Here is a 24,269-nt window from a genome sequence, read left to right as displayed (position 1 = left end):
TCTTTTAGATTCAATGTGTATTATTGAGTAAAACAGTTAACACACATTTTATAAAATTGATTGTGAATCATCTATTTAGATTATAATCAGTTCTCACCTTATTACATTTTAGAAAATATTTAGGATTTTCTATAGGTTACTCACAAAACAAAAACAAAAAATATTAAGATTTTATTTATTTATTTGAGAGAGAGAGAGCACACACAAGTAGGGTGGAGGGGCAGAAGGAGAGGGAGAAGCCACTACCCACTGAACCAATTTATTTTTGCCAGCAAATGCCTTATTGTCTCATTATATTTTTAAAACCTAGATCACTATGCCTAATTAAATTTATGGAATTTTGCTGAATGTTTATGGGTGATTCTTAGTTATTCCCCAAAAGCTGAATAAATTTGATACATGCACATAAATATACCAAACAAATGCCACGTCTTTTATCATACTATACACGTAGTAAATAACACATATTTAGCACCATATTGTATTGCATTGTTGATAATTAAGGGAAACATCATATTTGCATCTTATTTTCTCTAATTTTAAAAATGGATAAAACAATTATGTCTTACACTATTTTAATTTTCATTGCTTCTAGTAATCTTTTAAGATTCATTCCATGACTTTTTCTCTCTGCAGTCTTCATTATGATCCTCAAAAAGCATGACACTTTATTTGAACTGAAACAATGAAGCCAAACTGTTTCTCACAGAAAGTGAATCCGATTTGGCTAGTTTTATGTTGAAAACAGGCTCTGTTAACAATGGCCACAGTCGCCAAACTGTGGAAAGAACCAAGATGCCCTTCAACAGACAAATGGATAAGGAAGATGTGGTCCATATACACTATGGAGTATTATGCCTCCATCAGAAAGGACGAATACCCAACTTTTGTATCAACATGGACAGGACTGGAAGAGATTATGCTGAGTGAAATAAGTCAAGCAGAGAGAGTCAATTATCATATGGTTTCACTTATTTGTGGAGCGTAACAAAAAGCATGGAGGACATGGGGAGTTAGAGAGGAGAAGGGAGTTGGGGGAAATTGGAAGGGGAGGTGAACCATGAGAGACTATGGACTCTGAAAAACAATCTGAGGGTTTTGAAGGGGCGGGGGGTGAGAGGTCGGGGTACCAGGTGGTGGGTATAATAGAGGGCACGGATTGCATGGAGCACTGGGTGTGGTGCAAAAATAACGAATACTGTTATGCTGAAAATAAAAAATAAATTTAATAAAAGGAAAGAAAGAAAACAGGCTCTGTTAATTAGGGTACATGACACACTTTCCATGGTTGACAAAGTTTCAACCTGAATGAGCTGTATCATTAGCAGAAAAGTTTTGACCCAAACAAAACTGAAGTATAGGATAACAAAACAAAATTTAAAAAAGCACTTTAACTGAAACAATTTATGAAAATTAACAATGTCTAGATTTTCCCCAAACTTTGGAATATATCAGGTTAAACAATGTACATCTCATTGGAAAAAAAAAAGTCTCATTTATAGTCATTTGATATTTTAATAAAGTCTATTTGGTTTATTTCCCAGAAACTGAAAAAGTGAACAAGGACTAGATAAACAAATCCTTTGGCAAGTCAGGTGGTTTTCAATTCTTTTGCTTTGAAGGAAGGTTGAACAGTGAATTCGTAAGTCATCAAATCTAATTTTTTGATACCAAGAATTGAACGGCATTGCTCCAATAAAAGTCCATTCCCGGATATAGTGCCTGTTTATACGAATACGGTTTTTCAGGGCATACAGATGTAAAAATTAGAAATAAGAATAAAAGCTAAAAAAAAAAAAGAAAAAAACAGAAGTGATGCTCAGCTTTCCAGAAACGAGACATATTCAACCATACACATATGAATTTGTAAAATATCCACTTCGCCAAGAAAATATTTTCCAATAAACTTTACATTCCATTAAATAATTAGGAAAAATACTTATTCTATTTTGACCACCTACAACAGTAATTAAAAACAAAAAAACAACAAAGAAAAAAAACCTCAGTCCAGAATCACCCGATTTGCCTGCTGTCTGTATAATCTTGGCATTTTACTTAATGTCTCAGTTTCCTGATTTTGCAGTACCTGAGGACAGTACCTACTAAGACGTAGCTCAGTGTTGTTCTAAAGACTGAACGAATTAATGCGTATAGGAAGCGCTTAGCCCCATGCCGGGCACAAAGTGCGAGCTTTATAAGCGTTACCTGTTACTCCTAGTAAAATAATCCATAGCAAACCCTCAAAACTAAAAGCTTGTGCGTTTGTCTTCACCGTTAGGAAGATGCTGGAGGGATGGACCAGAGGCACCCTCGGAGAATTAGAGGGGGATGTCCCCGGGAAAACAGGACGTAGAGAGGGGAAGAGAGACAGGAGGTCCCTGGAGCTCCCAGCTTGGAAGAGAACGGGAGCCGGTCCCAGGCTGAGAGCGAGCGCAGACGGGTAGGAGAGTTGAGCAGTTCCACCTACGGTTCGCATCATGCCTGCGGATCGCGACTGCTCCGTGAAACAGGAGCAAGAGCGTCAGGCCTAAATGCCACCGGGAACCCGGCCAGCTCCGCACCGGCGCCCCCTCGGCCCCCGGCCCGGGGAGTCGCTAGGCTCACGCGCCAGACCACCCCCGACTCCGATACTGACCTTTGGCCCAGACGCCGCGGCTGGCTCGGCTTTGTCGCCGCCACTTCCGCCGCAGCCCGGCCTCGCGAGGGCGCCCGCGGGCAGCCGGAACTGGCCCCTCGCGGCCCCCGTCGCCGCACCTTCCTTGTTATTGTCACCGCCTTTACCCCCACTCTTCCCCTGGTTCCCTTTCACTTCCGGGGTTGCTCTGGATCCGCTGGTTCCGTAACAACATCCCGTTGGCTTCCCTCAGGCGGCGGGACCGGTGCAGCCGCCGCCTACCAGGAGCGCCCGCCCGCCCGGGCCTGCGCCTTCCCTGGCCCAGGCCTCCATGGCTACCAACCCGCAGCCGCAGCCGCCTCCTCCGGCGCCGCCGCCTCCCCCGCCGCAGCCGCAGCCGCCGCCACCGCCGCCGGGCCCCGGGGTTGGCCCGGGTGCCCCGGGCGGCGCGGGGGCCGGTGCAGGTGCCGGAGACCCGCAGCTCGTGGCCATGATCGTGAACCACCTCAAGAGCCAAGGGCTCTTCGACCAGTTCCGCAGGGACTGCCTGGCCGACGTGGACACCAAGGTTCGGGGCGCGCGGGGACGGCGGGGGAAGGGGAGGACTCCAAGGGCCGTCTTCTCCGCCACTCACTCTCATTCGTTCATAGGCAGGCTGCGCTTTGACTTCTTCAGCTGGGGCTCCTCCTGAGCCCTCCCCAGGTTCACTGTGCCACTGCTTCCTCTTTGAGAGGCTGCCAAGCACCAGGCACTGTGCAGGTCTCGGTGCGTTCATTCATTCGCCGATCCTTTCGTTCGTTTAACCGACTAGTGTTAATAAGCTACTACGTGCAGGCACTGCTTAAGCGCGTGGAATATAGTGGTGACCAACACTAAGTCATTGTTCTCAAGGAGACTCGTCTGAAACACTAACGCTAATCGGGCTTTCATCTCGGATTTCCCCCCCACCCCCCTGCGCCTCACTTTGTATCCAAGTTATTTTTACCTCCTCTTTTGAAGATTTCTGGGCGGTAAGAGTCTTGTCTTTGTCCTTTGGGAAAATGTTTAAGTGATAATGAATCAACTTAACTTGCAGTGTGCCTTGCTGTACACTGTGGGGATGCAAAGGTAAGGAGGCAGACCTAGATGGCTGGAAGGTGGCTTAGGGAGATCGGGACTCTTGTTTCTACCAATGACTACCTGATTAAGGTAGTTTAGGTCAGGTCACTTCTCTGAAGTGGCAAGGGGTTGGGGATACGGTGAAGGGTTGGAGGAGAGGTGACAGCAGGTACTGAAGGGGAAAAAAGACAGGAAAGAAGAGTGAGTTCTGGAGAATAGGAAGAGGGGAAGATGGTCAGCAAAGTGCTTCCATGTATAGAAAGAGTTAGGGGCTAGAAGGGGAAGGATTTTGTACCAAATGTCAGAGTGAAAGGGGTGGTAGCAGGAATGGGTACACTGAGCTGGTTCTGCGAAAAATGAGCAGAGAACACCAGGACAGAGCAGTCAGTGAGACAGATGGAAAAGGGAGTCTGGAATTCTGGAAACTCTTGAAAGAAACAATTAGAAAATTGGGGATTTGGTCTTATATTTGGTTGGGTCCATGAGACTGTAGTTTTGATGGAATGAGGGTTTTCTCAGCAAATAAAGCTTTTTTGAGGAACCTCGTTTCTTTGAGAAAGGGGTGTTTGCAGCTTTCATAGATGCTTCCTTGTGACTTGGAGTTCACCTGGATTTGATGAGAACAGCACACAAATTTGCTGTCTCCTCTGGGAAAACCCTTCGGACAGTCTGGGGGTATCTTCTCTTATAAGGGCTCTGATCCACCTTATAGACCAGGAGTAGAATTCAGAATTGGGGTCTTTACATCACAGAGAATTAAGTATACTTGTGGATGTTTTTCTGTGTAGGAAGTATATAGTTTTCTTACTTTGTTATAGGGAATATGCACAGCCATCATTTTGAAAAAAATCCCTTTTGCTCCTCCCCCCCCCCCAATGGGAGATTAGACAAGTCCAGGTAGATGTTACCTAAATAAAGCTGGTTATTTGTATCCATCAAGTAGAGATCTCAGTTTGCTATTCCGAAACTTAAGGATCTGTATGTTATCCTTGTGTACCCACATTGGAAATTTAAATATGTTGAAAGGGGTGCTACATTATCTAAGACTCAACTTTTTTTTTTTTTTAAGATTTTATTTATTTATTTGACAGAGGGAGAGAGATCAGAAGTAGGCAGAGAGGGAGAAGCAGGCTCCCTGCTGAGCAGAGATCCCAGTGTGGGCCTTGAGATCATGACCTGAGCTGAAGGCAAAGGCTTAACCCACTGAGCCACCCAGGCACCCTAAGGCTCAACTTCTTCTTTCCCACTAAATGTTATTGTTGCATGTCAATAATGTCCCTGCCAGATCCTCTCAAAGTAGAATTTGAAAACCTTTATTGGGGGAAGGAAGGAAGTACTTTTGTCTTGACAATCTAATGAAGCTAGGACCTTCTCCCAAGAAAAATGCACATACATATTAAAATACAGTTTTTGTAATTCAGAAATGGTCAACTCCAGACAATTACATGTGGCTTAAACTAATACATAGTTTCAAGGAGTTCAACAAGATCTCTTGTTTTAATATTTGAAACTAGGGAAGAGTAGAACCGAAATGATACCCCTTCCCTGGCAGAAGAGTTTGCCTGGGTATGGTGGAAATTCCGCAGCCCTCACGTCCTTTCTCTTTCTTTATTCTTGATGCCTGCCCCCCTCGTTTTCTCTTTGTCTTTCTACCTCTGTGAACTGCTCTTTCTGGTTATCTTGCTCCTCTCCCCGTGACTGTCTCCCTCTTCCTCTTCTTAGCTTTACAAATAATTATGTCAATTTTAATTTAAGGTATTGCTTCTTATTTTATAGCATCTTATACTCCCTTTTCTTATTTAAAAAAAAAAAAAAAGGTCTTAAGTTTGAAAGTCTCAATAAACATACAGAAGGGGCGCCTGGGTGGCTCAGTGGGTTAAAGCCTCTACCTTCAGCTCAGGTCATGATCTCAGGGTCCTGGGATCGAGCCCCACATTGGGCTCTCTGCTCAGCAGGGAGCCTGCTTCCTCCTCTCTCTCTGCCTGCCTCTCTGTCAAATAAATAAATAAAATCTTAAAAAAAAAAATACAGAAGCCACGATTTTCTTTGGTATGAGCTTAACATCTTCCCAGTGTGCTGAGTGGACCAGAGTAGGCCTGAGATGCCTCATGCAGAGGCACATCACGAATAGAACTGTTGAATCTCAGCTGTAAGAACACCTTACAATTGAGACCTCTTGTGGTATGGTGCTTTTGGTCACTGACCCCAGAAGACTGACCTGCTTTGTGTCAAACTCTAACCTACAGTATATACTTTGTAGGGTTGTAGCAATAACTGAAGTGTCAGTCACATGCATATTTAAGAATCAAGACATTTGATACCTATCAGGTGCTTTCCAAGAGCTGAACTGTCATCCAGCCCAGTGTGTTTAAAACAAGGTGAGAAGTACCAAAGTCTGTCTCCATTCCAGAAGACTGTAAAACCTTTCAAACTGTCCTGGGGTCCTTAGCCGACAAAGAGAGGGATCTGACCATAGCAGACCAAATCTCCTACCCAAAGAATTGGAACCTTGGACATCCTAACTAATGCTAAGGCTCCTGTGCTGTAGATTACAAACTGCCAGATCGCTGGAGCAAACCGAGAGGTTACAAAGTTATTCTGACCTTTTGCTCTGAGGTCACACTGGAGAGTATGAAGAGGGAAGATCAAGAGAGGCCCATCATTCTATCCCAGGCAGGGAGCTCACCAACTAAATAAATGTAGCACCTTTCTCCCCAGGTAATAAAGGTCAATTTTGGATACTTTCTCAGTTACAAGTGTCTCCTGCTCACTGTGATTATTGCCTGTCTTTTTCCTTTTAGATTTGAAAGGAATATCAAAGAGCATATAAATTTATTCACCCAACAAATATTTGTTACGTACCAGGCACTATGTTAGGTGCCAGGATACAGCATCCCTGCTGTTATGGAGCTTGCATCCCAGCAAAGAGAAACACAGGGAATAAAGTGTAATAGGTTCTGTGGAAGAAATAAAGCAGGGTGAAGGTGGAAAGGGATGCTGATTTGTTTTCAGTAAGTTGTCTGGGGAAGATTTCAGTAAGATGATACTTGAGCCATCACTGAATGAACTGAAGAAGCCATCTAGCTATATGGGGCTAAGCATTCTAAGTAGAGACCACAGGTGAGGGGGAAAGTGATAGAAGATGAGAGAGAAGTGGCCCTCCTGTCCTCCCTTCACAGATCTGACAGGCCCTGGAAGCTATCATAAGAGTTGGGCTTTTACTAGAGCAGAGAAGCCACTGGCAAGTTTTGAGCCTAAGGGCATGATCCAACTTCTCTGTTAGTAGATGGATTGGTTTTAGGAAATTATTAGTAGTCCTGATATGGTTTGGATAATGAATTATATGATTACCCTGATTTTAGAAGATTTACCTAACTGCTGTATGAAAAATAGACTTCATTTGTTTAGGAGTAGAAAGAAGCCAGGAGATCAGTGACAAATCTAGACAAGAGATGAGTGCCTTGGACCAGAGTGGGAGAAGGGGGGTGGGTCTGCCCAGATTCAGACTGTATTTTAATGCTAATGATGACAATTTGCCAGAGGTGTGAAGCTGGGGAGAATCAGGGATGACTCCAGGTCTTTTTACCAGAGAGCACTGGCAAAGAAAGAAAAGAGAGAGCATCTCAGAGGAAGGTTGGAATCCAAGATACTGCTGGAATCACTAGGCTTTTTATTGAAAGGAGAGTGTGGCAACAGGGAGAATTACCTATTATCCTTCACATTGGAACTTGCCATGGAGCCACTAGAGGGCTAATACGCTGTGATGTTTGAGCCCAGTGGGAAGGATTATGTTTTAGAATCACTGGGTGAAAAGAATTAGTTTTAGTTCACATTGATGTTGGTTAAATGGAGGGGGGTGTGAGAGATGATCATGAGTGTTTCTTGTAGGATAGAAAATAGGTATCAGCAAAAGTCTGGAACTTGGGGAGGGATAAGCTGACATAACAAAGGGATGAAACCTTACCATCTGTGCTGGAGATAGTTATCTGGCCATCTCCTCTAACAACTGCATTTTAATTGCTTATCTGCCAAGCAATGTTGTAAACTATGTGAAAGCAAAGATTCAGGGCGTGGGAGGAGGAGGCTTCCATTCAGTGGAGAGAGAAATGCCGGCCCCAACCACCTACAGTAACAAGAGTTGTTGGAAAGATGGTATATATAGAAGGAACTTGGGGGAAGGCTAGGGGAGCCTAGTATGGGTGTCGGAATGACATCGCAGAGCTTACCCTTGAGCTCTGAAGGTGAGAAGTTTGCCAAATGGAAACAGGGAATGATAAGTATAGAAGATTGAAAGGCATGAGAATTTATCGCAGGAGTATAAGCTTTGAAGGATAAAGAGAACAGCAAATGGCAGAAGATGAAGCTGTAGTGTTGCTGAAAGTCATTCAGAGATGTTCAAACTCATTTACATAAAAAGCCACATGAAAGATAGAACATGAGCTGGGGGGGGCAGCCTCTAGGAATGGAGTGTGCAGCCTTGCTGGGGTGAGCAAACATTCCTTCTAGGCAGTGTCCTTTTAAGAAGTGACACAATATGGAGCACCTGCCTGGCTCAGTCTGTTAAGCATCTGTCTTTGGCTTAGGTCATGATCCCAGGGTCCTGGGATTTTGCTCCCTGCTCAGCAGGCAGCCCACTTCTCCCTCTCCTGTTTCCCCTGCTTGTGTTCACTTTCTCTCTCTCTCTCTCTCTCTCTCTCTCTGTCAAATAAATAAATAAAATCTTTAAAAGAAAAAAACAAAGAAGTGACATAATCTGTGTCCTCTCTTCTGATTCCCTTATCTTAGGGGTTCTCAGCCTCAGCACTGTTGACATTTTGGGCTAGATGATTCTTTGTTGTTCTGGGTTCCCTTCTGCACTCTAAGATATTCAGCAGTATCCCTACCCTTTACCCACAGAATGCCAGTAGCAGCTTCCTGAGCCGTGACAACCAAAAATGTCTCTAGACATCATCCAATGTCCCCTGAGGTGAAAGTAGAGGGCGAAGTTGCTCCCAGTTGAGAACCACTACCTTACATCAAATTAATGCCCAGTTCTAGTTTTGCCCCTTTGTAACTTCTCTTGGTTCCATGCCTTTCAGCCTATTTCTGCCACCGCAGTACAGACCTTCATCACTGGAGTACTGCATCCTTTCCTATATATATTTTAGGTCTCTTTACTCTCTCACTCTTGGAAGATTAATCATCAGAAAACTCAGCTGTCACATATCACTCTGCTCATGTGCACTCAGTTCCTCTCCTCAACTCCATAATTTCAGGCTTCGTTTTTTGGTTTTTTGTTTTTTGGGTTTTTTTTTTTTTTTTTTTAGATTTTATTCATTCATTTGACAGAGATCACAAGTAGGCAGAGAAGCAGGCAGAGAGAGGAGGAAGCAGGCTCCCCACCGAGCAGAGAGCCTGATTCGGGGCTCGATCCCAGGACCTTGGGATTATGACCCAAGCCGAAGGCAGAGGCTTTAACCCACTGAGCCACCGAGGTGCCCCAATCCCAGACTTCTTATACAGGTACCCAAAGTGCTCCAGCCCCCAGCCCCAACCTGTTTCCAACCTCCTATCTCTGCCCTTTTATATTCTCTTATCCAGACAAATTGGATGCCCACAAATGCTCCTGACCCCACGTTTTCTCATTCAGTTGCTCTTTGCTTCTGTTGTTGGCTGTTTGTTCAGGGCCCACCTTTCCAGTTGCCGGTATCATTGGGGAACCTTGAAGGTCCAACTCAGATGCCACGTTATCAGCAAAGACTTCTTCCTTTGCTCTTCTCCCTTTCTTTGCTCCAAATCATCTAACATTAATATTAATTGTGTCTTATTTTCTAGTCCCTTGTCTACAAATAAGACATGTCTTTCTTCTTTGTGTTCCTCCCATCTCCAAACATCTTGTCTTAGGCAAAGAAAGTAGTATTTGAATGTCTAGGTTATCCTAAAGCAGCATAGGCATAAGCTGAGAAACTTGGTTGCCACTAAGTTTGATACGGTAATCTAAAACATATTGACACTGTTAAAAATACTCAAATTCCCAAGGCTATAAATACTGATATTGTATAACATTGAAGATTTTTAACATTTGTGTTTTTTTTTTCTCCCCTCTCTAGCCTGCCTATCAGAACCTGAGGCAGCGAGTTGACAACTTTGTTGCGAACCACTTGGCAACTCATACATGGAGTCCCCACCTCAATAAGAACCAGCTAAGAAACAATATTAGGCAGCAAGTGCTCAAGTAAGTCTCAGAAGGGCCCAGCCCCTGGGCAGGCCTGACAATGTCCATCTACTCTGTGGAAGGCAGGGATGTTACATGGAGGTCTGATGTTATTTTGTCAAGTTTGATTGGCTGTTGCATATGTGATGCTGTGTAATTTTAGAGCGAGCTGTCTTATCACTGCACATTCCCCATAAATTATAGCAGTCTGATTTCTCTGTAGACCTGGGGAACTAACTGAAGGAAGAGGATGACAATGTGACTTTAAAAAAAAAAAAAAAAAAAAAAAAAAAAAAAAAAAACCCTAGCCCTAGCGTAGAATATTAATAGATGGTAAGTGCCAGAATATTGCTATACCATTCATTCACAACTATTTTCTTGACCCCAAAAGATCAGGCTTTTTTATTCCTCTTTGACAAGTAAAAAGACATTCTAGATTATTGCAATTAAGATAATTGCCTCTGACTTGAGGTTGTGTCTTGTATCTTCTAATACAGTACTCCCAGTACCCCCCTCTTTTTTTTGCACTTTACTATGACTTTTAACTCTGTTTTTAGTGATGATATGCCCAGTAAAGGAAGGAAAGTGTGTTTGGGTAAACATAAGATAAAGAGAATGAAAAGAACTGGAATGTTTAGAGGGACCTTTAAAAAAAAAAAAAAAAAAGGTGTTCCTAAAAAAGCAGATTTACAATACTATCTTGTTCTTGAATATAAATATTTGACAAGACAAGAAGACCTCGACCCTATATCTTTGCTTCACCACCCCACAGCCTGCTCAAGGGGTTACTAAGTTATTTAAAGAGTACCATTTCTTCCTCTCTTGACAAATATTTACATTCAAGTTCATCTTTTAGAATGAAATGTGACTTCCAAACCGTTAAATCCATTTTCTACCTGCCACCTTTTCATACCCTCTTGTCCTATAGGAACCTCACTAACCTAATAGTGTGCATACTCCATTGATAGTTCTATCTGCAAGAAACCCCACAGAACTTCCTACTCTGACTCAAAGACCTATTTAGGTCCAGGTAATATGAGAAACCAGGAGCCTGGGGGCCCTTACTAGCTTCTACCACAGAAGAGAGGAGGGAAATAGAACAATAGTTTTGTTGTCTACATTTTATAGGAAGTTTAAGGAACCTTTATAAAAGAGCCTAGGAGAGATCAGAAGATGCCAGGGAGGACTGCATAGTAAGATCTGATGAGAGAAGCCAATGCCCTTCCTAAAAACCTGAGGCAGCCGTGGTTTGCTGGGGACAGGGCCTGGTGGGGTACTTATTTCCAGGCTTTCAAGAAAACAGGGGGAAGGGGGAGAAACCTACTGACTATTTCTACAGAGTACTCCTAATTACTGAGGGCTCTCACCCTTTTCACAAATGATTACATAGCTTTAAAAACAGTTTTTCTTGGGTTGGAAGGGGAGGTGCTTTCTTTTTTTCATATATTGAGAGACTAAAGTGGAAGGCAGATTTCCTTGTATTGCATTTACTCCTTAGCATACAAAACCTAGAAAGGATGGAAGCTGTCAGTTATTCTTTTCTTGCTCCTGTAAAATAAGGCACTTAAAACTCTTAGGGCACCAATATTAAGACATTTTCACAGACTCTTGTTTGGTGAGGGGTTGCTATACCCCATCAGTAAGGGGTTCTCATGACTACTAATAGTTACTGTTGTAGTGTGACTGGCTTCTAGAGACATTTTAGAACAAGGGAAACAGCTGTGTCTTGGATAGCTTAATCATTACTCTTCTTGGGACATTTGTTAATTTTCTTCTAGCCATGTTATTTATTTTTAAATAAAATATTCTTTTATTTAAATTCCATTAGTAAAGTCATATGTTACTGATTATAATATTTTCAGGCTTCCTTAAAGAAAGAGTTGTCTCCAACTACTGTTGTAGGGAGAGACTAGTCCCTATAAATAGAATTTCTTTTTTATTTTATTTTATTTTATTTTTATTTTTTTACATAAATAGAATTTCAAAGAGTTTTTCATACAAAGACATTGAGAAATATTCAGTTGACCATTAGCTTGAACCATCTACAGTTGCCATTTTTGTAGAACAAAAACCATCTAATTTCAGCAGTTTCAAATAGTTGAACTTAATCGTTGGTATTCTGACTCAGTAGCATGCTTTTTATGCATTTATTTGAACAACAAAGTCTAAAATGCTACTTAGCTCTAAATAATGATCTTAACTGAGCAATTTAAAAGGAAGACAATGAAGTAGCTTCAATCAGGAAAAATACCACCTGCTGGCCTTTTGGCCTTGCCCTTGGATGGATACAGGGTTGTGGCTTCTCAGGTGAGGCAGATGTGACCACACTGTGATTGAGTGAGCCCACTAGGAGCCCACAGTTTTCTTAGTGGGTTTACTTGAGCGCAGTGTGGTCACAGAACTGGCCTCCACTTTAAGATCAGAGCTGACCTTGGTGGAAGACTAGACTGAAGTAGACGAGGACCTGGAATATAAGCAGAGAAAGAGGCTGCAGCAGTAATTTTAGGGAGAGTGGGTTTTATTTTTTATGTAACGCCTTTGTATTATGCCTTAAAACATTTTTTAGATTGGTTGTCCTTTTCTTTTCCACCTGCTACATTTTGAAGGTACCTCTAAGATGTAACAGTGTTTGCAGGACTTGCAATTTTTTTTTTTAATCTTAGAACTTTAAAAAGCAGGTTACCTACTTTATATGGTGTTGACTCATTTTTCTCTATGGCCCACATAAGTAGAATTATAGTATCACAAGGCTGCAAGGTGCCTCAGGAAATGGAAAGCTAATCCATCCTCTACTCCAGACTGAGCTGCAGTCAAAAATAGCATTGTAATGTAAAAGAAGAAACACCTCCCCCATTCTGCAGAGAGCCTGAGGCCTAGTGGCTGGAGGGACCAGCACCCTGCTCTTGCAGCACTCTCCAGGGAACTTTGGCTCCTTGGGTGGTTTGTTTTGTTTTGTCTTAAGGGAGAAACACGTTTTAGGTACATTTCTTAAAATCCTTGTCCTCTTCTCTATCGCGTGCTCTCTCTCTCTCAAAAAAAAAAAGGAAAAGAAAGAAAAAAGAAAATGCTTGTCCTCTTATTTTACTCAAGGTTTTGTGATTTTCTACAATTTCAGACTCCGTTGCTCCCTTTGCTCCTGTATCTCTAGTGTATATTTCTCTGAGCTCTTTCTTCCTCTTCTGTGGAAATCAAGGCTCAGTGCAAATGTCTTTTCTTTGTGACACATTCCCAAATGTTCTTAAATATATCTAATAATTCTTTATTCCACTTTTTCCCTACAGTAGATAGTGTGTTGTAGTGCCTATCTGGTATTTTAATTGTTTGTTTCTATTTCTCCTGCCAGCTGGGGACCAGGTCTGATTTGTAGTGGACAGTGACCAGCATAGTAACAGTCATAACATAATTGTTGAATGAATAAATCGCCAGTTTTTATAGAGGAAGATAATAAAAAGAAAGCCTGAAGTCTTAAGTCTTAAGTTTTGTTTTTGTGTTTCTGAATTTTTCTTTCTTTTTTTGTAAGTTTTAATGAAATTACACGCTGTGTGTTCTTCAGTTTTCCTAAAGATCCTAATACTTATAAAAGTTTTATATTTTTCTGTTAAAAAAAAAGTTGTGGAGTACATAGGTTTATTTTATACCCAGAATTCAGCTTTAGTGAACATTTATTCTCATATGCCCTGCCAGGGTTGGAGTAAGATAGGCATCACCTGTTAAGTGTGGACTCTAGATAGTCTATTATGTCTAGCTTTCTCTTTTGTTTAAGATTTTTTTAATTTATTTGACAGACAGCAAGAGAGGGAACGCAAGCAAGAGAGTGGGAGAGGGAGAAGCAGGCCTCCCGCCAAGCAGGGCTCAACCCCAGGACCCTGGGATTATGACCTGAGCCAAATGCAGATGCTTAAAGACTGAGCCACCCAGGTGCCCCTATTGTGTCTAGTTTTTAAGGATTTGGTTTTTGTTTTGTCTGCTTTAGTATTTCCACTAGTGATACCAATGATAAAAAGCATACCAACTTTCTTGTAGTGTGGTGTATTTCCCACCGCCTGTTCTTTCCATATATTAAGATGAGTGGATCAGGGCAATTTAAGGTTGCACATACATGTAATAGATACAGTTTACTTAAAAGTAATTAATGCAAATAATTTGAAATTGTTTTTTACTTTTCTGTAAAAATTTTCTTGTGTTTCAGATCAGGAATGTTGGAGTCTGGTATTGACCGAATTATTTCTCAGGTTGTGGATCCAAAGATCAACCACACATTCAGACCTCAAGTAGAGAAAGCTGTGCATGAGTTTTTGGCCACACTAAATCACAAAGAGGAAGCAAGTGGCAGCACAGCCCCCGATGATGAGAAACCAGACTCTTCCATCATTACACAAGGTGCCTTGCTTTTCCTCTTGGTCAGTTCCATTGCTTTGCTTCTTGAACCGAGTATAAAGTTAGGGATATGTAGTTCCTTAAAACATCTATCTCTGTGGCAATGCTAGTGAAATTATATTTATTTTAAATATCACCTATATTCCTTAACTGACAGAACGTTTCTTTTTTAGATTATCACAAAATAATAGACATTTTACTAATGTAGTGAGAGTGTATGCATATGTATGTATGTGTGTGTGTGTGTTTATGTGTGTTTCAGTAGAGGGAATAATTGAAATAGCTAAAGGGAATTAAGACTATTCTCAGTATGGTGGCTTTCCTGTGATTCAGTAGAGAATTTAGAATGTGCTAGGTACTAACAATGGTATCCAAAAGTCTAAAGAAATATGAATGGTGTGTATAGCATATGTGTCTTATAAAGATGGCAGTGGCTTGTAGTGTTAATTCAGCAGAGGGGCTTATCTTCTGCATAAATGTTTTCTTTCTCTTTTTTTAAAGGATTTATTTATTTTAGAGAGAGAGTGCAGGTGCATGAGCACAGAGAGGGGCAGAGGGACAGGGAGAGAATTCTCAAGCAGACTCCCTGCTGAGTGCAGAGCCCCATACAGGGTTCAATCCCACGATCCTGAGATTGGGACCTGAGCCAAAATCAAGAGTTGGGCACTCAACCAACTGAGCCACCCAGGCGCCTCTGCGTCACTTTTTTTTTTAACACTTGTCTTTCCCTCAAAGGTGTCCCAGTTCCTGGACCCAGCGCTAATGTAGCCAATGATGCCATGTCAATCTTGGAAACCATAACTTCTCTTAACCAAGAAGCCAGTGCGGCCAGGGCTTCAACAGAAACGTCAAATGCCAAGACCAGTGAGAGAGTATCCAAAAAACTCCCTTCTCAGCCAAGCATTGACACTAGTACTGAAAAGGAAAAAACTTCAGAGGACATAGCTGATAAAGAAAAACCTACACCCGATTCTGCAGGGGAAGGACAGGAGACAGCTCCCAAGCCTGAAGAATTTACTGATCTCCCTTGTCCAATTGAAGAAATTAAAAATCACACAAAAGAGAGCAATAATTCAGTTCTGCTGAATAAGGATGTTCAACAGGAAAGCAGTGACCAAAAGAACAAATCTACAGACAAAGGTGAAAAGAAGCCAGAGAGCAATGACAAAGGAGAAAGAAAAAAAGAAAAGAAGGAAAAGACTGAAAAGAAATTTGATCACTCCAAAAGGAACGAGGACCTACAAAAAGTAAAAGAGGAAAAACAAACAAAGGAAAAAGAAATAGAATGTTCAAAACTCCCTTCAGAAAAGAACAGTAATAAACCTAAAACCATTGAAGGGACAAAAGAAGGTATATAAAAACTTGCAAAAATCTACAACTGTTTACACATCAGAAAGTGTCCATTGGGGACGAGGTGTCAAATTTGCCTTCAGATTTTAGTAACTATTTCAGCTGTTTCAAAAGCCTAAAAAGTCATATCCCCTTTGCTAAAAAATGAAGAATAAACATTTGTATATTTTCCATGCCAATGTACCAACTCACAAAGTAAATGAGAAAAAGTCTAAACCTTATAATTTAACTTATAATTTATGCACATACATTATTCCAAGCAACTTAATTTATAGTTATATATCCTAATCTTCAAAATATTAGTAAATAATTCACTTTCTTAGTATTTGCTTTGGTATATGTCATTTACATCATAAATTAGTAGTTATTTTTACAGAATACTAGTTTGTCTTTGTATTTTCTCAAAACAGCTCTACCTTGATACTGGTTACAAATGATGAGAGATTTCTATTTTTTTTTTCTATTTTTTGAGAGATTTTTGTTTCTAAAGTTGAAGATCTTTGACATGTATTTAATGCAGGAATTATAGATGTAATTTAGGAATCGGGTGCTGAATATGTTTTTGTAACAACGTGCTTTATCTTCGTGTTTTGTTTCCTTTTTGAAGATTGCTCTTTGATAGATTCTGATGTGGATGGACTTACAGACATTACAGTTAGCTCCGTCCATACCAGTGACCTTTCCTCTTTTGAAGAAGATACCGAGGAGGAAGTTCTAATGTCTGATAGCATGGAAGAAGGAGAGATTACATCAGATGGTAAAGCATTTTACTTAATAATGCCTCTGTGAAGCTTTCCGTGGAACATTATTTGTATATTCAGATGGCTGTTTCGTGAAAGACAGTGTGGTATAGTGGCAAGAGCATGGGACTTTGTAGTTGAAAGATTTGTTTCTGAGTCCCAGCTCCGAGGTTGTCTGTCTGAGCAAGCTTGGTAAGTTACTCAGTAAGCCTTGGTACTCCATCTTTTAACTCCATTCCTCAGGTTTATTAGACGGTGTAGATGAGACAGTGTACATGAAGATGCTGTATGTGTAAGTGTATGTGTCTGGGTTTGTACAGGTGATGTTGAGGGAACAGTCTATAAGATTGCCCTTACTTCTGACACCAGTTGCAAATTTGGGATCCCCAAACCCACTGTTAGGTTTGATAATTCTCTAGAAGGACTCACTGAAAGCTTTAAAATTTATGGTTATGGTTTGTTACAGCTGAGGGACACACATTAAAATCAGCCAAGGAACAGGCATATAGGTCAGAGTCCAAGAAAGTTCCAAACACTGAGCTTCCAGTAGGCCTTTTCGTGTAGAGTTATGGAGAGCATTACTTTCCTGCCATTGATGTCAGACAATATGTATGGCTAATCGCCAACTAGGGAAACTCACATAAGCCTTGATGCCCAAAGTTTTTGTTGGGGCTCCATCATGTAGACATAGTGTCTGATCTCAGTCCCCAGCCTCTCTGAAAGTCAGGCTGATACTTCATGGCCCAAATCTTCCAACCCAGATCATACTGTGATATGATTTAATTTGACCCAGGAGCCCCAAGCAAACAAACACCTGTCAGACATGACATTCCAGAGACTCAGAGATCACCTCCCAGAAGCTAGACCACAGTCATGCCTTGTCCCAAAACAAAACCATACTTCTCTTTACAGTTTGTTTTTCAGCTAACCCTTATTAAGCACTTACTGTATTCTAGTCATTGTGTTAAGTTCTCACATTCCTGTGTGTATGAGCTTCTGTAATCCTCACAACAGCCCTGGGGAGTAGGTCCAAGTGAGGAAACAAAGTTCCAAGAGAAGGGTTCCTGTCCAGGGTCACGCAGCTGTTGAGCTCCAGGGCCAGTTTCAAACCTGAGTCAGGGCTTCTAACCAGCATTTTGTGTGGCTCTGTATCACACGATTAACTTCTGCTTTATGACCTTTTTAAAAAATCAAATATTTGCAACTATTTGTAAGTAGCATCTTGTAAATTTGCTGTTGGCTTTTGGATAAAACACTGTAAAGAGAAAATCCTAGAGGAGAAAAAGTAGATGCTTTTAATTCCACAAATGTATTTTTCAGTCTCTCCCATTTTGCATTCTTAGTAGCCCCAGGATGACCAGCTTAAAAAGCAACATCAGTATTCAGCCACTTTTCATACCTCTTCATGAGGTCAGTTCTGTAGGCTTTATGTAGGATGATGAATGCTACTCATCCTGTGAGCACCCCACTTTCTGAAGCTGACTAAAATTCTCATTCTGGGTGCTTTTGTGGGGCTCTTCAAGTTTTTTCCTAGACAGGACTCCTGGTTTTCTATGTATGAGATCCAGAAAGTAAGAAGGTGATTATTTTTAAAGTACTAAGTGGTAGGAAATGAAAAACTTGTTTACAAGTGTTCTACTTGACTGTGTGATGGGGCAACATACCCACCATCCTAGGGTAGAGGTGTTTTATTATTATTTATTTTAATTTTATTGATTTGAGAGAAAGAGCATAAACAGGGCGAAGAACAAAGGGAGAGGGAGAAGCAGATTCCACACTGAGCAGGGAGCCCAACTCCGGGCTTAATCACAGGACCCTGAGATCATGACCTGAGCTAAAGTCAGGTACTTAACCAACTGAGCTACCCAGGTGCCCCAAGGTAGAGGAGTTTTAGTGTATACTTTGTGTAGGGCCTCTTGTGTAGGGACTCTTGTATCATTAAAATCTCAAATTAAAGAAAAGAATTTCAAGCCCACGTTAAAATGTGGCTTCAAGTAAATTTATTCAGTTTTACGGTCGTAAAATATTCATACCAGGTCCACTGACCTACAAATGAGAATTAACTATTTGTCAAGGAACAATAAATAGCGATAAGATCTGATTTTTCTTTGCTTTCTTTATGTGTGAGAAGTTAATTGTAAGAAATAAATTAAGATTTGGATTACAGCCATTAAAATGTTTATTTCTGATTTTTTGCATACTGATATTTCCTGTTGGACTCAGATGTACTTGAACTACATTGGTACTGTTTTGCCACTTGATGTGGATCAAGCATAATGTTAATTTTATTGGTCATTCACAGAAGCACTCCTTTTTCTGTTGGCTTTCTTCCAGATGAGGAGAAGAACAAGCAGAACAAAACAAAAACTCAAACCAGTGATCCCAGTGAAGGAAAAGCAAAAAGTGTACGGCACGCTTATGTTCACAAACCTTATCTTTACTCAAAATATTACAGTGATTCCGATGATGAGCTTACTGTAGAACAACGGCGCCAGTCGATTGTAAGTTCAGACTAGATCTGTTGCTATTTTAACCTATTTGACTGGTCTGTATGCAGAGTACTGGACAGCACACCAAACTGACATGTCGGTTCTGCCTTCAGGAACTTGACATTTAATTAGGCAGTACAGACATAAACATGGAATATGGGTCTTTGTGTCTTGATCAGTAGTGAGAACTTGGTAACAATGCTTCACAGTATGGACATGTTTGAATCCAGCGTGGATCGAGCCATACAAAGAGGATGTGCAGCCATCAGTCTAATATGAAGAGGGGGTACAGTCTGCATATTTTCTAGTTAAAGATGGGTGCTTGGATTACTAACAGCTTCTTTTTTTTTATTTTTTTAAGATTTAATTTATTTATTTGACAGAGAGAGAGAGATCACAAGTAGGTAGAGAGGCAGGCAGAGAGAGAGGAGGAAGCAGATTCCCCGCTGAGCAGAGAGCCCAATGTGGGCCTCGATCCCAGGACCCTGGGACCATGACCTGAGCCGAAGGCAGAGGCTTTAACCCACTGAGCCACCCAGGCGCCCTATTAACAGCTTCTTAAAGAAAAAGATTGCCACTTCATCATATGTGTACATCTGTTTTAAGATGACTTAACAGTTTTAGAAACATTAAAATACGGAATTACACATTTTAGAATAAGGAAATATTGCATAGAAAAATTATTTGAAAGAAGTGAGAATGCTAATAATGGCTTATCTCTTGAGAAACTGGCTTCATCAGGATTTATACCAATACCTAGGATTTTTGGCACTTTGAGACTTTGAGTTCTGAATGGGTATGGGGTGGTGTGAGTAACCCACAATAACTGGATTCTTGGCTTTTTTAAATAGAAAGGCAGAAAGTCCCACATTTAAAACCTGGGTTTCCAAGAACATAACCAGCCAGTTGTATTTGTTGTAGGACTAGCCTGTCTCTTAAATCTGTACAATTTTCTCCTTTAGAATAATTTTAAAAATTACGATATATTTGCTTATGTATACTTGATGTTCATACATAATTTCTAGCTTTTTTTTTTTTTTTTTTTTTGAGAGAGAGAGTGAGCAGTGGGGCAGGGGGTAGAGGGAGACACAGAGAGAGAATCTTAAGTAGGCTCCGTGCCCCAGCGCAGAGCCTTACATGGGGCTCAGTCTCATAATCCTGAGATTATGACCTGAGCTAAAATCTGGAGTTGGATGCTTAACTGACTGAGCCACCCAGTGGCCCCTCACAGCCCTCCTTTTAGTTAAACTAACTGGTTTATTAAATCACCATTTCCCAGAATGATACCTTTCCCATTCTTTAAACTAATGGCAATCTGAAAGAGTAATTAAAAATTTTCACATCTGTCCCTTATTCTTCTGGTAGCTTCCAAATGGTATAATGAATATGCAGCATTGCAAAGCCCCTTATTTGTAAGAACATTTGAAGGGTAAACATACTTTTTTTCAGTGTTTTTGCTTTTTCCTCATGGTCAGTATAATTGTGACTATTTTGTGGTTTTAGGCTAAAGAAAAAGAAGAGAGACTTTTAAGAAGGCAAATTAATAGAGAGAAACTTGAAGAAAAACGAAAGCAGAAAGCTGAAAAGACAAAGTCTTCAAAAGCTAAGAATCAAGGTATAGGAAGTGTTAACTTTAATATTTTAAATGTCTTATATACTTCATTAATTTTAGATATCCATCTTACTTCTGAGATGATTATAAAATAGAATTATCTAAATTACATCTCAAAAAACTGTGTTAAAAAATTAATCTATTTTCAGGTATGGGAGATTCCTTTTTAATCTGATGTGTTGAATAACTTTTTAAATTCTATTTCTGTGTCTAAACATTCTGTCAGGTGCCAGCTTATACAACCCACATTTTAGCAATTTATTTTCTGTGATTGTGGAATGAATTATCTCTGGAAAATCAGTTGTTAATCCATGAGTAATCAAGCCTTGATGGTGATATGAGTAGAATTAATCAATGCTTTATGTTATCTAAAGTTTCAGACATTTATCTGGAGTATTTCATTGACCCAAACTGAACTTACTCTGGGCAGTGATCCTATATAATATACAAAAACATATATACACTTGCAATTAAAAAAGTATGGCTCCTCCATCTAAAATATTTTTTTTATCCCAGCACAACTTAAGGATATTAAAGCTATCTAGCATTTTTACAGTAATTAGAAAATCTTAATGAAAAAGAAATACTAATGTTGTTTATAAACTCTGTTCTGAAATGTAGTTTATTGATTATTTCTTTCCTAGGCAAAAATAGTGTGGATTTAGAAGAATCATCAGCAAAGAGTGTGGAACCTAAAACCCCCAGAATTAAAGAAGTCCTTAAAGAACGGAAAGTTTTAGAGAAAAAAGTAGCCTTAAGCAAAAAAAGAAAGAAAGATTCGAGGTACATATTTTATCTGGCAGCATTCCTATGGTAACATTCCCCCAGCATGCTTTCAGAAGAGAGGCATTGATAGGGTTAATAAAGAGCCATACCTTGAATGTGTGTGTCTTTATCACATGTTTATGAAAACCATAGTGTTTCACTTCTTGTCGCATAATTCATTGTGTTAATATCTATATTTCAAAATAGTGTTTCTAAATCATTTGTGGAGGGTGGTCCCCAGAAAAACGCACATGCATAAACAGTTGTTTCTAGAATTTCAGAGTTCATAGCCCCTCTAGAATCTCAGGAAATATCTCCACTGTGGACATTCAATAACCTCTTATTTACAGTGACTGCATGCATTTTCCAGGCTTGCTAGTATTCATGCATCTCCCCATAATCCAGAGGGCTGAACCAAATTCTTACTTATCTTTGTGTTATCATAGTTAATTCTGTAAGAATTAGAAAGCTGAAGAGACTCTCAACGTGACTCTGAAGTCCTTGGAGCCATAAGCTATGACCAGGTTGCAATTATGGACATTTATCACAGACTTCAAGGTAGCAGAATCAATAATCTGCAGAACTCAGAGGAGTCTGCTCTCAGTTTTCTTACTGTACCTCATTACTATTGATCTGAATAAATACGACTACCATATTTACTCAAAAGACAGTAAGACGTTTGAAATCTAATTATAGCCAATCAGGTATTCATTTTCAAGCAACAAATTTAGGAATTTTTTTTCAAGTATACTTAACTTTAGTGCCAAGAGTAAGTTACTCACAGTGGGGATTATATTTGCTTCTGTTGACTGAGATAGGAATTAAACTGAAATGCAAGGAGGCTTCCTTTATGGATCAAGTGTTTATAATAAAGAAAAATGAAGCTTTTTTTTTTTTTTAAACCTTCTGAGAAAAACTTATATTTGATTCAAATCAAGTTAATGTATGACTCTTCCCTCTCACTTAGGAATGTTGAAGAGAATTCTAAAAAGAAACCACAGTCTGAAGAAGATTCAAAAGAAACTCTCAAGACAAGTGAGGTGTGTCTTAATTAATAAAGCCTATTTTAAATTCTCTTTTGTTAGATATAGGCCATTCAGTCCTTTGGAGTAAAACTTAGAAATTCAATTTGCTCTTTTCCAAGTTAAATAAAAAATCCCTCATCTTTAGCATTCTTGAACTCCCATTCTATTATGGCCTAAATTCCTCATTTTAACTAGTTGATTCATGTAATCTTTTATTTAGTTAACAGCTACTTTTTCCTACTTTCCTTTCCCTCACCCCCTAACCCCCCACCACTATTTCTTATACTGACAATAACAAAATTGCCAGTAATGATAATAAGAAAAAGGGTGGGGGGGATGGCGCCTGGGTGGCTTCATAGGTTAAACGTCTACCTTCCACCCAGGTCATGATCTGAGTTCCAATATCAGCCCCACATTGGGATCCCTGCTAAGTGGGGAGTATTCTCCCTCTACCCCTCCCTCTACTCATGCTCCCTCTCTCTTGCTCACTCTCTCTTTCTCAAATAAATAAATAAAATCTTTAAAAAAAAAAAAAGAAAGAAAGAAAAGGGAGGGCTCTAAAATCCCTCCACCGTAGTGGACCATCCATTTCATTCTCACACACTCTTCATCCATAAATGTATGTAATTTTGTAGAGTGGATATAATCTTGCAAAATGATTTTAACATTCCTTCTTACTCATCTCGTGTTTCTTTGTAGGCTTCTAACTTATATTTAACGATTGCCTAGTGTTTGATTGAATAGACATACCATGATTTAAGCATTTCCTTAGAGTTGAACACTTAGATTACTTACAAGATCTGATCAATTGAAATAGTAAAAATTATGTTCAATGAATGTTTGGATTATTTTCTTGGGATAAACTTTTACTTTCACTGGATTTAAATTCTTATTTGCCCTGCCATATTTATAATTCTGAAGCCAAACTTTTTTCTTTTTCTTTTTCTTTTTTTTTTTTTTTTGAGCAAGCTCCACACCTAACATGGGGCTCAGACTCATGACCCTGAAATCAAGTCATATGCTCTGCCAACTGAGCCAGCCAGGTGCCCCTAAACCCTAACTATGTTAGGGAAAACTAATAAAGATTATTTGTTCGTAGCCAATAAATAATCTTCATTTCTTTATTTAGAAATTACAGATATATTTATGAGTATATCCTGATGTATTAACGGCGTATTTTTAAATATTTAGCTTAATTTTGTGATAAATTTCTTTGAAAAAGTATCTCATAAAATTTTATTCATGTTAATTGGTTGGAACTACTATAAAATTAGGTTGATAAAATCCCTGTTCTTTCTTTGATGAATTTTAAAGTGTTTTTTTAAAGATTTCACTATGCCCTACTCCCTGAGTTAGTAGAATTTCATTAATCTTTGTGTTAAATGCTAAGACAGTACATTGATAAACTGACCCAGAAACACAGAAATCTTTCTGAGAACTTCACCCCATTATTTGAATAAGAATAATTACAGGTAATAGTGAGACTGTACTAAAGTATATTTCATTCATTAATACTAATAATCTCCTCAGTGCCATGCCTTGGGGCTGGAAGGAAGGTCAGATGTGCTCATCCATCAGTGTCTTCCTTTGGTTATATAAACATACACATGCTTGGGGCACCTGGGTGGCTCAGTGGGTTAAAGCCTCTGCCTTTGGCTCAGGTCATGATCCCAGGATTCTGGGATCAAGCCCTGCATCGGGCTCTCTGCCTACTTGTGGTCTCTGTCTGTCAAATAAATAAATAAAATATTTAAAAAAGAAAAAACCATACACATGCTTTATATGTGATATGGTTAGTGTTACAGTGAGTTATCATGTGCATTTGAAACTTCCTAAGTAAAATGCCCTACAAGTAGCCTGGATTCATGAGGTTTCCATAAATAATTCAGGCTCCTAAATTAAAATGTTAGGAAACTTTTATTTATTTCAGTATAATATTTTTAATTATTTTCATTGTCAGATATGCTTTGGGACTAAAAATATCAGACTGTCATTTGTGCAGCTTA

General features: G+C 39.8%; 1 protein-coding gene and 1 long non-coding RNA gene across 4 annotated transcripts in view; one reads left to right on the top strand and one right to left on the bottom strand.

Moving 5' to 3' along the window:
- The window catches only part of LOC132004554 (uncharacterized), a 29,161-nt gene extending 26,439 nt beyond the window's left edge, over positions 1–2,722 (bottom strand). The window contains exon 1 of the long non-coding RNA XR_009400541.1: positions 2,636–2,722. This is a non-coding gene — a long non-coding RNA (uncharacterized LOC132004554). The remainder of the gene's footprint in view (positions 1–2,635) is intronic.
- A 76-nt stretch (positions 2,723–2,798) lies between these two features.
- Positions 2,799–24,269, top strand: part of BOD1L1 (biorientation of chromosomes in cell division 1 like 1) — a 54,357-nt gene continuing 32,886 nt past the window's right edge. For all 3 annotated transcript variants that reach the window (XM_059381089.1, XM_059381081.1, XM_059381072.1), the window contains exons 1-9: positions 2,799–3,182; positions 9,802–9,926; positions 14,095–14,285; positions 15,018–15,632; positions 16,240–16,389; positions 18,707–18,873; positions 20,365–20,476; positions 21,118–21,256; positions 22,206–22,278. In XM_059381089.1, the coding sequence (XP_059237072.1) occupies positions 2,946–3,182; positions 9,802–9,926; positions 14,095–14,285; positions 15,018–15,632; positions 16,240–16,389; positions 18,707–18,873; positions 20,365–20,476; positions 21,118–21,256; positions 22,206–22,278 (1,809 nt within the window). In that variant the 5' untranslated portion in view covers positions 2,799–2,945. The remainder of the gene's footprint in view (positions 3,183–9,801; positions 9,927–14,094; positions 14,286–15,017; positions 15,633–16,239; positions 16,390–18,706; positions 18,874–20,364; positions 20,477–21,117; positions 21,257–22,205; positions 22,279–24,269) is intronic.

The sequence above is a fragment of the Mustela nigripes genome, chromosome 1, assembly GCF_022355385.1.
Source record: "Mustela nigripes isolate SB6536 chromosome 1, MUSNIG.SB6536, whole genome shotgun sequence".
Lineage (NCBI taxonomy): Eukaryota > Metazoa > Chordata > Mammalia > Carnivora > Mustelidae > Mustela > Mustela nigripes.
This window is presented reverse-complemented; position numbering and strand designations above follow the sequence as displayed.